Here is a 14,049-nt window from a genome sequence, read left to right on the forward strand (position 1 = left end):
ATCGAGAACAAGTCAAGCAGAATGTAGAACATCAGTTACCTATCAGACCACTGTAAAAAGAGAAAAAATAGAGCTCATTAGAATAGTAACCTAACGAATGACAAATAAACTATTCTAGCTATCTTAACAAATCAGCATAATTCAAATCGGTCACGGTTAATACGAACAGGTCCGTGAATATATATTTCATCACAGGAAAACAATAAATTAAAAAAAAAAAGATTTCTATATTTACCTTCAGTACGATGTGGCCAATCCAGTCACTCAATCCACCTGCAACAATAGCAGTCGAGAGAGAGTTATGGTTAGTATAGATTACAAAACAGTTCTGCTCGATAAAAACACAAGTTGTCAAAAAATTGTCAGAAGAGGTGTCAGAAATCTAATCGTTTTTCAACTCATGTTTTTATCAGAACAAGTCCATGATTATTTAGCATCATTCAAGGAATCTTGAGAACTTATCACTTCTATCATAACCGTCAACATTTGTTAGCTTACCTTCGGAGTGACATTTCCAATGCTTGACCGAAGAGATGACCAACGACCTGCAATACGAAGTATTTCGAAGTTTTGATTAGTATTTTACTTATACATAACTGCAGAGTAAAAATTGTAATTTTAAACCGAAAGAGATTTAGTCTAAAACTACAAATTGTTTTTGCGGCCAGTCATTGTCAGAAGAGGTGTCAGATGCAATCGGTTTTTCGACTCATGGGTTATCAGAACAGGTCCATGATTTTCTAGCATCATTCAATGACTGAGTGCACTATGTTCGATTGGATAGTGAATAATGCAATAGTTACCTGTACAACAAAAAAGTAATTCAACGACGGACACCAACAACATGAACTGCAAATAAATGGGGAATGAAAAATCAAAATTAGAATGTGTCGGTAGGCCAAAATTATAACATACATTCAGTACATTTTCAGACCTGTTGAGCTTGAATATGTTAGATATAATCATCTGTTCATACTATTTGAAGTTCATCAGTTAGAAAAATAAGCATTAAAAAAATGAAAAAAAGTAATTACCTTCTCGCTCATCCGCAGTGTCACTTCCGTCCATCCGCTGCCAGCAGGCGTTCTTCCATTGAAGGTTAAGCCCTTCAACTAGGTCTTGGTCATACGAAATGACAAGTCTGTTGAGTTGTAGTGTTTTATGTAAAATAAACGTTATCTGTATATAGATTATTATATTCCCAAATCATAGTTCAGAGCAAAATAATAAACAATCGAATGAAAAATGCAAGCATTTTTTTCTCAAGTGCGTAAATGAATGTCTCTTAACAGTTACTAATGTAATAATGAGAGAAAACAAAAGAATAATCGATTAAAATCTATTAGTAAGTAAAACTACACTCGTTTCCGTTCGGTTTTTTGTCAACATGATTTCTCATATTCTGTATTCTCTTTTATCACTGTTTCCATTATTGTTTTTTGATCGCATTAATTTGCTTGCATTTTGGGGATTTCAACGGGACTGAGAGCCCTTCTGTTTTGGTTGCTGCTTCTTCCGACGCCAAGCGATGATGTTGGATTGGTGGCTTCTATCTAGTGACACGAACGTTCGATGCTCCTTGGACTTTGTTTGGGGGACACTTGTAAGCAGACGAAAAGCAACTGCAGAATATTTGTCTGTTGGCTGGTAGGTAATTGAAAGTGTGTGTGTGTGTGCTAGTATGTTTTAGCAATGTTTTTGGATTTGTTGTAAACATTTATAAATTAAATTTATAATAATTCTTGTAGCTGAATTGGTTGCATTCCTCTAGTTTGATTTGTATGGTTTGTTAGAGTAAGAAGTGTTTACAGTTTGTCCAAGTACTGTGTCAGATCCGGAAGACCATCTTTCAGACCCTTACGCTTACGGATGTCCTGCACAATGTTGTACACTTTGGTGCTTGGGTCAGCTGGATCTCCCGGGCAGATCTGCCAGTGGTCGAACACACACTGTGGGAACGCCTGGCCACCGGTGTTGGATCTGCAAAGAGAAATGAAGTTATTGTAAAAATGGTATTTTGAATATATTTTATCTAAACCAATGGTGATAAACATAATGGTGATGTTTTGTAAGACAGGTATTGTAAATTCTATTAGGAAGAAAAAACAAAGTTTTCGAACAATTTTTTTTCTGGCAAACTCGGTTGGTCCAGCAATCATCAAATGGTCTGCTGGACTTTGAATACGAATTTGCTCATCATTCCCTGTCTTAAAACAAATCAAGAAAACAACACCTACCTTAGATCAGCGGTAAAACCGAACGACTCGTTGACAGGTAGATACGCCTTTACGACGAACATGGGCGTACCGGCAACTTGCGCTTCCTCGAAGACGTGTCCACGACGACGATTCAACACACCGTAGATACCACCGACAGCAACTTCCGGGCATTGGATTTCACACAAGTAAACGGGCTCCATGATACGTGGAGCAGCGGTGATATACGAAGCATACAGAACACGACGAGCGGTCGGAATGATTTGACCACCACCACGATGGATAGCGTCAGCATGTAGCGTGACATCATAGATGTTGAAACGGACACCTGTGAAGTAGAAAGCAGTCGGTTAGTGTGGTATAGTTATTTAGCCGTCCATATATAAGCTCGGACGAACTTCAGACCTGTTGAGCTTGAATAAAAAAGTATCCTTCAAATTTTCATTTTTCTGGATTAAAAACAATCATCATACTAGGAAAAAGATTCTGCACTTCAGTTGCTTAACTTACCACGCATATTTTCCTCAGCAAGAACACCTTCCTTTGAGGCCCACTGGAAGCCAGCAACAACGGAGTCCTTGATTTCGTTCAGATACTGCACACCCTTGGTGCAATCAACCACGATGTTCGGGCCCGTACCGTCCGGACCAAAGCACCAAATCTTACGGGCTTCTGTCACATCATAATCGTACTTCTCGGCCAGGTAACGGGCACGGACCTTGAAGTCGTCACGCGAGTTAACATCGCCATTGTCAATATCTTCGGGCAAACCGTCCGGCATTGGGACAGCCTTCATGAACAGACGATTGTGCTTATTCGGTGACTTGGACAGACACATCTGATCAGACTCTTCCGAGACAGTCTCACGGTATGATACCACAGGATCAGATTTCTTTAGAGGAATACAGGCGTGATCCTCTTCCAGATCCTTCAGACAAATTTCCAAATGCAATTCACCAGCACCGGCAATGATATGCTCACCGGATTCTTCAATGATACACTGCACCATAGGATCGGATTTAGCCAAACGCTTCAGACCTTCGACCAATTTAGGCAAGTCAGCCGGGTTCTTGGGTTCGACTGCTACACGCACCACAGGTGAGACAGAGAATTTCATGACCTTCATATTGTGAGCATCTTTAAAGGTACTAATCGTTCCAGTTTTCACGAGGAACTGATCGACACCAACCAGACCACAAATATTACCGCAAGGGACATCCTCAATGGCTTCAACGTAACGTCCCATCATCAGAATGGTACGCTGGATTGCCTTTTCGTACAAATCCTCCTTCTTTCCTGGAGTGTAGTTGGGGCCCATAATACGGCACTTCTGGCCAGTGGCGACCTTACCGGCGAACACACGACCGAAAGCATAGAAACGTCCCTTATCTGAAGTCGGCACCATTTTTGACACATACATCATAAGCGGGCCCTGTGGATCGCAGTTCTTGACAGCTACAGCGGCCTCATCATCATGCGGACCTTCGTACAGCATCTCCATACGGTACTTCTGGGCGACCACCGGCGATGGCAAATGAATGGCAATCATCTGAAGTAGGGCTTCTCCAGCTGGCAGCCAGGTACGCATCACAACCTTCAACAGGTTCTTGCCGTCCTTATCCTTATCTTCGTGCTTTAGCGTAACCTTAATTTTCTCCAGCAGTTTCGGAATCTCGTCAGTCTTGTAGTTCATAATAGCATCGAACACCTTGTAAATCGGATCCAGCACGTACATAACGAACGAGCGCTTGTTGTCGTCATCCTTAACCTTAGCCCATTTCTTTGTCTTGGCATTGAAGAAGTTCTCACCCCACAAGCGATTCATTAGTTTCACTACATCGATCTTAAACATGGCTGCGTACATCTCAGCGAACTGCTTGAGCGTGAAAGCCCACCCGTGTAAACCAGAACCGAATCCGACGGAACCCTTGGACGGATCAACGCGAACCTCACCCATTGGGCCGCCATCGTCGTTGTAGGTGGCGATGATGACGTTCACGTTCTCCACAATACGCTGGAAAGTTTGGTACAGATCTTCAGCCTCCAGCTGCAGTTCCAGCAACGCGCGGTCCATCTTGTTCATGAACAGGACCGGTTTGATACGCTCGGCGATGGCCTGGCGCAGTACGGTTTCGGTCTGGACGCACACGCCCGACACACAATCGACGACTACCAGAGCACCGTCGGTGACACGCAACGCAGCAGTTACTTCCGACGAGAAATCGACGTGCCCGGGCGAGTCGATCAGATTGATCAAGAAGCCCTTGCATTCCTTGTCGCGCTGGTCCGGGTTGGTGATGAACACCAGATCCCGATCCTCCAGTTCGAAGTACATCGAGATGGCACTGCATGGTAGAAAGAAATCGCAAACAAAAATTAGTTTTCTATTGACATATTTTTTAACGTAGGACTACGCCTTTGTTTTCAAACTAATAGTTCATTCTGTTAGTTCAACAGTTGCATTAGTGCTCTAAACATGGGCTTAGATGTCAAAACATCAATTTTGCAATGACACAATTGTTTTTACCAATTTATAAGCAAACCGATTTTTTCTATCAATTGTTTTCATCAATCAAAGTTCTACGTGTAGCATGGAATCACGTTACTATTTTTTTTTTTTTTTAATCAGCGGTTTTAAATAATTTTTATACAACTAGCAAAGACGTACGCATTTAAACATTAATTTGTATTGTGCCGTGTCAAATAAATGTTGTGTGAACAAAAAAAAAGACGTACGCATTTCATAACCTCAAAGTATGAATCACAGTAGCCTTTATATAACTTTATTTTGAAATGCGAAGCTTTTTAAAAATTAACTTTAAAAACATTTTCTGGAAAAGCACTCTCTTTGTCATCATCAAAATCTGCACATTGCCAGCCAACGTCACTGCCAGCAGCATGGTAACATATCAATGAATGAATTTTTTTCCACGTTGACGGTGACGAACTCGATCACTACCACAATTCCAAGAGTGCAGGTAGACATCAGTCAGACGCTTGCTAGGATGGAAAGTAGTGTGCATGTGCAGAAGAAACAACCATCGCTCGACTGCTTGCATATGCACACACCATTCCGCACGCCCGTCCTCTGGTTACAGCCAATAGCCGTGGATTGCACTTTCTTTGTGCGCATTATTTGTGTCAGAAAGAGCAATGCCAAAAAACAAATGACCTCAAAGAGGGCTGTGCGATACTTACGTCGACTTGATAGTGATGCACCGTTCCTGCTCGTCCTTACGGGTATCGGTGAAACGAGTCTCGCCTGCTTTCGCACCGGCGATGATACCGGCCTTCGAGACCAGCGAATCGGTCAGTGTCGACTTGCCATGGTCAACGTGCGCAATGACGGACATATTACGGATGTTCCGCTTTTTGTCCATCATGGCACGGATTTCGTCAACGGTGAAGTTAACCTAGGTTACGAAGACAAAAAAAAATCAATAAACATGCGCCTGAAAAATGCATAGCTCTTATATCAGCTAAAAAATAATCAATCCAATCGCTGACTATAACTTTTAGCACTATTTTCCATTTCTAGGACTATGCTAGACATTCAAATCAACTTTTCTCTGCGGTTCTGTTCCATACAAATGCTTCGATATAGAAAAACCTCATTTCGCAATCAGCTGAAACCTCACTTTACGACGTCATTGCACTGCACGTCTCATTTGGGAGCAACTATCTAAATTTATCATACTCATTTACCATTATGACGCCTTTTCAAGTCTTCTTCTGTGAAACTAGTTACGTCTATCAACCGTAAACTCCTTTTTTAGGAGCAAGAAATCGTTTTTTTTTACACTGCGTTCAGAGCTATAAGTCCTGTGACACACTTCTTTCTCCTCACTAGCCGAATCCACGATTGAACAAAACACTGCTGAACACACAATCCAACCTTGCAGCTGAACGTCGTCCATTTGCACTGCAGCAGGCTATCTTTTCAGTCAAGTCTGTGGCCGGAAAAAGAAAGAGATCGCAACTTCGCCGTCTGACGGAACGTGTCGCTCTCTCCCTCACACCTACCACACCAGCCGGTGATCCACAAGTCATCCGACATCTTGATTCAGCAACGAGGCATTCCGTCACTGATTATAAAATTGTTTCTCAACACAAATTCACGCATTTCAAGCAAAAATTTCATTAACCTCGTGCAGTGCACTGTATTACCACCTTTTTCCCGTAACAAAATATCACAAAACTCACCATTTTTGATGTTTTCTGCTAGAAACTTTGCACGACACCGAAAATCAACTTACACGCCGTATGCGTGCACAAAAGCGAAAGAGAACGTCGTTGCGGAGCTGTCGCCGTCGACCACGACCAAAGGCAAAAAGACCTCACCGTGCCTACGACAACCAGGTTCAGTCTTGTGCACAATGGAAACGCAACAGTTCGGCGTTCGGCTATAGCCTGCCCAAGTATGATGACAGTTCTACAAGGTATGCTATTCACGTCAATGCATTAGTATTAGTGATCGTTATGAACTTTTTCCAATTTTGTATGAAATTTGAAATGATTTTGCATTTTAAACTAAACTTATAAAACATACTTTCCTGAAAAATTATAGAAATGATGTTGAAACATGTTTTATTTGTGGGGAATACATGAACATGCTGCGGTTTAGGTAAAATATGCTAGTTTTCATCAATTTGCCGGTAACCTTTTTGCACTTTTCGTTTTTTTTCTTGTACTCTAATAGCGCTTCTAAATAGAGTCGCTTATGTTTCATACAGTAACAAAAGTCATGAGCTATACAACTATTAGAAATATAGCATTTTTATATATTTTATTTCGACATATTGTCGCAATTTTTCACACTAAATCTAAATTAATATCAATTTCTAGTATGTTTCAACTGGAGATTCACTCTCCAACCAAAAAAATCAGATATAAAACAACATAAAACGAGAAATTTCCAAAAATGTTCTGAATTCTATACAAAACGCGAAATTTTTCATAACGAGATTTGTTTGTGTGCGTGGATAGACAAAAATGTAGCATACCTTGTAGAACTGTCATCATACTTGGATAGCCTGCCCTGCGATCCAAGTATAGATGACAGTTCTAAAAGGTATGCTATTCACGTCGATGCATTAGTATTAGTGATCGTTATGAACTTCTTCACATTTTGTATGAAATTTGAAAAGATTTTGCATTTTAAACTAAACTTATAAAACATACTTTCCTGAAAAGCTATAGAAATGATGTTGAAACATGTTTTATTTGTGGGGAATACATAAACTAGCTGCGGTTCGGGTAAAATATGCTGTTTTTCATCAATTTGCCGGTAACCTTTTTGCACTTTTCGTTTTTTTCGTGTACTCTAATAGCGCTTCTAAATAGAGTCGCTTATGTTTCATACAGTAACAAAAGTCATGAGCTATGACAATGACTAAGATTATGCTGCAACTATTAGAAATATAGCATTTTTATATATTTTATATCGACATTTTGTCGCAGTTTTTCACACTAAATCTAAATTAATATCAATTTCTAGTGTGTTTCAACTGGAGATTCACTCTCCAACCAAAAAAATCAGATTTAAAACAACATAAAACGAGAAATTTCCAAAAATGTTCTGAATTCTATACAAAACGCGAAATTTTTCATAACGAGATTTGTTTGTGTGCTTGGATAGACAAAAATGTAGCATACCTTGTAGAACTGTCATCATACTTGGCCCTGCGATAGCTACTAGCGTTGAATTGATCCAGTTGAGTATTGAGCATGCGGAAAATGAGAAATTTCGAAAGTAGTTGTTTGATGTATTTAAACAATAACGGATTCTCGGATATATAGGATCGGTTGTATCTTCCAAAATCCAGTTTTCTACAAGCGGTAATGGCAAATAGATTTTACATTTCATGGAGGTTGTCAAACTACTAGTTCAATGGAAATATCTATTGAACTAGTAGTTTGACAACCTTTATGAAAAGTCAAATCTATCCCCCATTACCGTTCGTGGAATGTTGGATAGCTGGTATGGAAAATTTGTTGAACATAATGAAGAACTATAAATTTTCTTGAAAGAATTTTTCAAGAGAAACGTTCCATTCGACTTGAAGACAGTCACACATCTGATCGTGGCCAAAATTTTAACATGGATTTGGATTGTTTATATATATATATATATATATATATATATATATATATATATATATATATATATATATATATATATATATATATATATATATATATATATATATATATATATATCAGTTTTTTATATCATCTGAAAGAGCTACATTTTCTAAGCAAAACGTGATTTTCAAAAATTTTCTAACGCTGTCCTTAAATTTTTGAATCACGAATTAAAACTGCTCGAAATCGCTACAATGACAGTTTGCCCATATACCAACTGTCATTGTAGCGGTTTTAGAGCGATTTTTATTCTTCATTTTGAAAATCGAAAGATATAAAATTTTAAAATATCACGTTTTGCTCAGAAAATTTGACAAATGAAAAAGCGTAAATTTTGGTGAGCGAAATCTGTCGTGAAACCCCGGTTGTGAAAAATTGGCCGGAACTGACAGAATATGAACGTGCTGGAATGTCAACTTTTCACTAGTATGTGCATCCACAGCCTCCGATTAGTTGGATTGAATTTATTTACAGTTCCAAGCAAAGTGAAAATCTCAGAAAAAAAAGGAAAAATCATAAAAATTGTAAAACATATATAAAAAAAATCTTTTGAATCTTTTGAACAGTTTCATAATGATGTTATAACAAAAGAAAAGTTTGTAGCATGCAGGGAACATACTTTGAATGCAGATTACTCAAAATAACAATTTTGGTACTTGGTTCGGTTTGGCTGCACGTATCAGATTAAAGTCAATGACAAATATTTTAGAGTTCCTTATTTTCACTCATGTGCGTTGGCAGTAATAATAGAAAAATGTGCTATATGATATGACTGTATTGTAATTGAAAAGATTGATTCACAAAAAAAAATGTTTCAAATTGCATCAAATAGTTTAAATTTTTTTAAAGGGGGGATTTGTTAGTAGCTTAAGTATTTATGATAAATATTAGTAAATAATGAGTATGTGTGTCCAATCACAAATGGTGACTTCTCAACACTGTAAATAGTCAACTTCAATAATAATAATAAACAAGCATAAAAATAAATAAGTTCAAACTCTAGCGACACTTGAAATAACCACCTTTAACGTACTATCTTGAGCGTAAGGCCATTGACATACTGAGGCGTCAAATGAAGCGAAGCAAGAAGCGTCGCAAAAGCGTCCGAGCTGCTTCTTCGAACGTCTATATGAAACGCTCAAACCGGTCATACTCAAGCGGCAACGACGCGTCGGTAGAGGCGGCGAAACAGAACGAGTAGTGTTTTGACGCGCGTATACTTACGCGGTAATACCTTGTTCAGGCAAAATCTTTCATCGCAAGGTGCTTTATATTTGCTTCGTTTTGGTTTGGTAATTGAAAAAAAGCAAATAGAAAACATTTTCGTTTACAATATGTTAAAATGTTTAAAAAATTTTAGTGAAGTAATACCATGTTCAGACTAAACCTGATATCGCCAGGTGCTTTATATTCACTTTATTTTGGTCTTAAATATTGAAAATATCGGGAAAATTTTTCAGGTAGTCAGGAAAATAACACTGGTATTTTTGATTAATATTGCATGCCTAACATGCTGCACTTCTTAAGTCGCGAAACGCCAGTCGCTGAGTTACTAGCTGTACTCACAGGGGTCATTCAAAGCCTAACAGATATCATAAACTAGTTGTACGTTACTCGGGGTCAGCGGGTTTGAAATTTAGAATAATTTCTTTTTTTTTTCATATGTCTGTAGCGCAACTGACTTCAGAAATATTATTTTACTTCATAAAAAAAACTCTATGTTTACTAAAAACGTGATTTACCGTGCTTGAAGAAGCAAACAAATCTTTATTGGACGAATTCATATTTCCTTTAAACGAAACCGCTGCTGGAATCTACAAATATGACAGCACAACGCATTTGCGACGCTCGCTCCAGTATGTCATAGGAAGCTTCACCCAACGCTTCTGTTTATTCCGCTTCTAATACGCTCAACGCTTCGCTTCATTTGACGCCTCAGTATGTCAGTAGCCTAACTGTCAAATTATCAAACGCAAAGTGTTGCGTTTTAGTGTAACCCAGGCTGAGAAAATCAACCGCCACCTTATAACTTTTTTAAACGACAGGTATACACAAAGCAGCGAGAGCGAAGCTACTGGAACGAAATCGAAAGCTCTCTCATTGTCCTTTGGCGCGAGTGTTTTACATTTTTGCAACATAAAACAGTTGTCTTTTGAACATAAAATTAAATTCTATTGTAAATACATCAGTTTGTGTTCAATTTTCTGTCCAATTACTTAAAAATGAGTGTAAAAGACATCTACTATTCGGATAAATACTACGACGATGAGTTTGAGTACAGGTAAGAGTGCAACGGCCGTTCAACTTCGAAGCGTCCTTGAGTTTTGCTAATTTTGATTTTCTTCCGGTGCCGGCAGACACGTCGTTTTACCTAAGGATATCGCCAAGCTAGTGCCAAAAACTCACCTCATGACGGAGAACGAATGGAGGTCCATCGGTGTGCAGCAGTCCCGTGGCTGGATTCACTACATGATTCATCAGCCCGAGCCACACATCCTGCTTTTCCGACGACCGATCACGAAAGTTGAATAAACTTAGAATACGGAATCCTCGGTTAGGATAGAGTAGAATTGTCGCACCAATGTTTAGTTAGCTGTTCAAGTTCATAGAATTCACTAGAAATTTTCTACGATTCAGTGGCACTCAAAACGATTCAACTGGATATCTTAGTGTGATTTGCTTTTCCTAAGGGTGTGAATAACATTGTGAAGGGAAACAGATTCCACCGAGCATCAATTTATTGTACAGAACTCTCAGGCATGGAGACCAAATGAAAAAAGAAATAATACGAAAAAAAGGACCGGCAGGCCGCGCGTTTGAAACTTGGAGATTTTTTTTTGTACAGATTAGCGATACCCTGTCACGCGTTTGCCTTCGATTCAAAAGCAACACATAAGGGTGCCAGTGCCTTCTTCCTCTTGAAAAATAAAGTAAAACAAAAGTATTTATAAGGTAATTTTAATAAATATTTTAAAATGAAGTGCATTGCTGGATGCTTCGTTTAAAGAGAAAGCCGTGTGCGCGAGAACTGAATGGAGGCCTAGAAAAACAATATTCAGGTTTTTTTTTCCCTACTTTAAATGGGTGCTGTTTGTTCATTCTATTTTGTGTAATATTGGAAGACCATGTATACTTCAGATCAGAGAACAAACTGCTGTGATTATGTCGGTATATACCTAATTAATGAACTACATTTTCAGGAAGATATTCAAAGGAAACGGTTTTAGTTGATTTCATTTCTTCGAATCTGAGACGAAATACAGCTGTGTTTGATGCAATCTAAAAACACAAAATGACTGGCAAACAATCTGGCTGTTGAATTCCTATAATATTCTAAAGTTTAGAGAAGTTGGCATTTCATACGAATTTTTGTAAAATATTTGTCCAAACCGACAAAAACTTTCACCATTTTATTTTAAAAAAAGTTAAATTTAACCAGGGGTGGCATTTTGCAGCTCGATTCGAGCGATTTTCGAGTACGTCACATACTGCCAGTTTTGCTTTAAGCTCAAAAGGAGTTGTCATTGTCATTTGTCCTTCGCCTAATCCAACCCGCGAAATTGAAAAAAATACGAAAACCAAAACATAAAGCCCACCAGCGATAGTTTTGCTCGAGTTTCTCGAAACGAAATGCGCAATGTCACCCTAGTTCTTCCAGAATGACTTCAATTGTATCCAACTTACCTTAAGAAAAACTGTCCACTTTCAAAATATAATTTTATATAATCTCTGAGGTTCTCTTTTTGAACCGCTTAATTTTCTATCACATGCAAACCACATTAGGTTCGTACGGTGGCATAAAAATATCTATACATAAATCAAACCATCTAAACCATAACCATGTTACAAATATCCAACCGCGCCCTTCCACAGTATTCTAGCCTTGTGCGATAGTCTACCGTAACACGCGTTAGTCTACCGAAGGGGGTCTTCTTTGGTAGTAAACTCGTGGGATCAAAACTGGATTCAAATAAACATAAACAACAAACTTCAAACCCGGACCCCGGCAACCTTACTCTGCCGGAGCAAAAGAAGTTAACCCATGGCGTGCAGCCCCACAAGGTTGCACGCAACCTGCGAGACCGAGGAAATGGAACTGGAGAAGGGCTTTAACCTCGACAGCGAATCACTGGACGGAGGGCCTTCAGTTTAATCACTCATCTTTGGCCTAGTGGGAAAGAGGAAAACCTGACGGACAGTCTTTCCGATCCGGGGACACAGCCGAGTGATAAGTGGAAAACTTGCTTGCTTACTTTTCTGGTGAAACATCCCTCAGTTTACCTGCGTCACAACGTCACATGGCAGTTTGTCTCCAGTTTCTTGAGCATCCTACATTCCCGAGATCTTGCTCCACTTGGTCCAATCACCTAGCTCGTTGCGCGCCTCTGCGTCTTGTACCGACTGGATTCTAGACGAACACCAATTTTGCGGGATTGTTGTCCGGCATTCTTACAACATGTCCCGCCCATTGTACCCTTCTAGCTTTAGCGACCCTCTGGATACTGGACTCGCTGTAGAGCTGCGCCAGCTCGCCTCTATACGCCATCCTTACATACTCCGCCTAAGATGGTCCTAATAACACGTCGAAAACGGCTACTGCTTGCGAGTCCTCATCGAGCATTGTGTTCATGTATCGTGCCCGTAGAGGACTATCGGTCTTATGAGCATCTTGTACATGGTGCACTTGGTACGGGGACGAAGCTTGCTAAATCTCAACGTTTTGTGAAGTCCGTAGTAGGCACGACTTCCAGCTGCAATACATCTGCGGATTTCTCTGCTGCAGTTTATGTCTAAGGTTACCAATGATCCGAGGTACACCTCGGAAGTCATTTTCGTCCATAACAATCAGAGATCTTCACGGTCGATAGTATCGTAAGCGGCCTTAAAATCGATGAATAGGTCATGCGTGAGGACTTTCGGAGGAGCTGCCGCAGCGTTAAGACTCGGACCGGTGTCGATCGCCCATCCACAAAACCGGTGTGATAACTTCTCACAAACCTACTATTCGTACTAGCGAAGAGAGATGGCGAAAGATGATCAGGAAGAGCTCGTTGTAGGTTGCGTTGAATTCGTGTTACTTCCTCTTTCCACTCTTCCGGTAGCTGTTCTGTGACACAAAACCTGATTATCAGCTGATGCAGACAGAAAGCCAACCTGTCCGGGCCCAACTAGATAAGCTCCGCTACGATGCCATGCTTTTCAGCTGCTTTTTTGTTCTTGAGCTGCTTGATAGCATCCTTAACTTCACTTATCGTGGGGGGCGATATGTCTCCTCATTCGCTGTGCTGACAAAGTCGTTAGTCGTTCCTCCTACCGTCTTAGTCCTTTGCTTCTGCGTCATTCAGGTGTTAATCATAGTGCTGTTTCTACCTGTCGATTACCTCACGTTCATTCGTCAAGATTTCTCAATCTTTATGCCGACACATTTCAGCTCGCGGCATAAAGCCTACGCGGGGTGCGTTTAGTTTTTCGTAGAAACTACGTGTTTCTTAAGAACAATACAGCTGCTCCATTTCCTCACACTTCAACTCTTCCAGGCGGCGCTTTTGTCCCGGAAAAGATGGGTTTGCTGTTTTCGTTTCTGTTTGTATCGACTCACGTTATGACGGGTCCATTGCTGCAGCATCAACGCCCGCGCTGAATTCTTCTTGTCAAGAATCGTTTGACACTCCTCGTCGAACCAGCCCGT

At 39.9% G+C, this 14,049-nt stretch overlaps 2 protein-coding genes across 3 annotated transcripts; one reads left to right on the forward strand and one right to left on the reverse strand.

The window, feature by feature from the left end:
• Positions 1 to 1,364: 1,364 nt before the first annotated feature.
• Positions 1,365 to 6,577, reverse strand: LOC129732559 (eukaryotic translation elongation factor 2). Of its 2 annotated transcripts, none has more exons than XM_055693527.1 (5): positions 6,420 to 6,577; positions 5,415 to 5,629; positions 2,727 to 4,561; positions 2,238 to 2,544; positions 1,365 to 1,980 (listed from the first exon to the last, which is right to left on the reverse strand). In XM_055693527.1, the coding sequence occupies exons 1-5, from the start codon at positions 6,420 to 6,422 to the stop codon at positions 1,806 to 1,808; spliced, it is 2,535 nt and encodes an 844-aa protein (XP_055549502.1). In that variant the 5' UTR covers positions 6,423 to 6,577; the 3' UTR covers positions 1,365 to 1,805. The 2 variants fall into 2 exon arrangements, with proteins under 2 accessions (XP_055549502.1, XP_055549503.1); XM_055693528.1 differs by lacking the exon at positions 6,420 to 6,577 and adding an exon at positions 5,922 to 6,105.
• A 3,820-nt stretch (positions 6,578 to 10,397) lies between these two features.
• LOC129732560 (cyclin-dependent kinases regulatory subunit) lies at positions 10,398 to 11,340 on the forward strand. Its single transcript, XM_055693530.1, has 2 exons — positions 10,398 to 10,641; positions 10,718 to 11,340. The coding sequence occupies exons 1-2, from the start codon at positions 10,583 to 10,585 to the stop codon at positions 10,890 to 10,892; spliced, it is 234 nt and encodes a 77-aa protein (XP_055549505.1). The 5' UTR covers positions 10,398 to 10,582; the 3' UTR covers positions 10,893 to 11,340.
• Positions 11,341 to 14,049: the final 2,709 nt, after the last annotated feature.

This window comes from Wyeomyia smithii, chromosome 3 (genome assembly GCF_029784165.1).
Source record: "Wyeomyia smithii strain HCP4-BCI-WySm-NY-G18 chromosome 3, ASM2978416v1, whole genome shotgun sequence".
NCBI lineage: Eukaryota > Metazoa > Arthropoda > Insecta > Diptera > Culicidae > Wyeomyia > Wyeomyia smithii.

Excerpts from the sequence above, each read along its gene's own strand:
- LOC129732559 (XM_055693527.1), bottom strand. Across the intron at positions 4,562-5,414 it reads TGCATCACTATCAAGTCGAC|TGCCATCTCGATGTACTTCG; the intron begins GTAAGTATCGCA and ends TCTACCATGCAG. Across the intron at positions 1,981-2,237 it reads GGTTTTACCGCTGATCTAAG|ATCCAACACCGGTGGCCAGG; the intron begins GTAGGTGTTGTT and ends TTCTCTTTGCAG.
- LOC129732560 (XM_055693530.1), top strand. The coding sequence starts at position 10,583 with ATGAGTGTAAAAGACATCTACTATTCGGATAAATACTACGACGATGAG. Across the intron at positions 10,642-10,717 it reads GACGATGAGTTTGAGTACAG|ACACGTCGTTTTACCTAAGG; the intron begins GTAAGAGTGCAA and ends CGGTGCCGGCAG.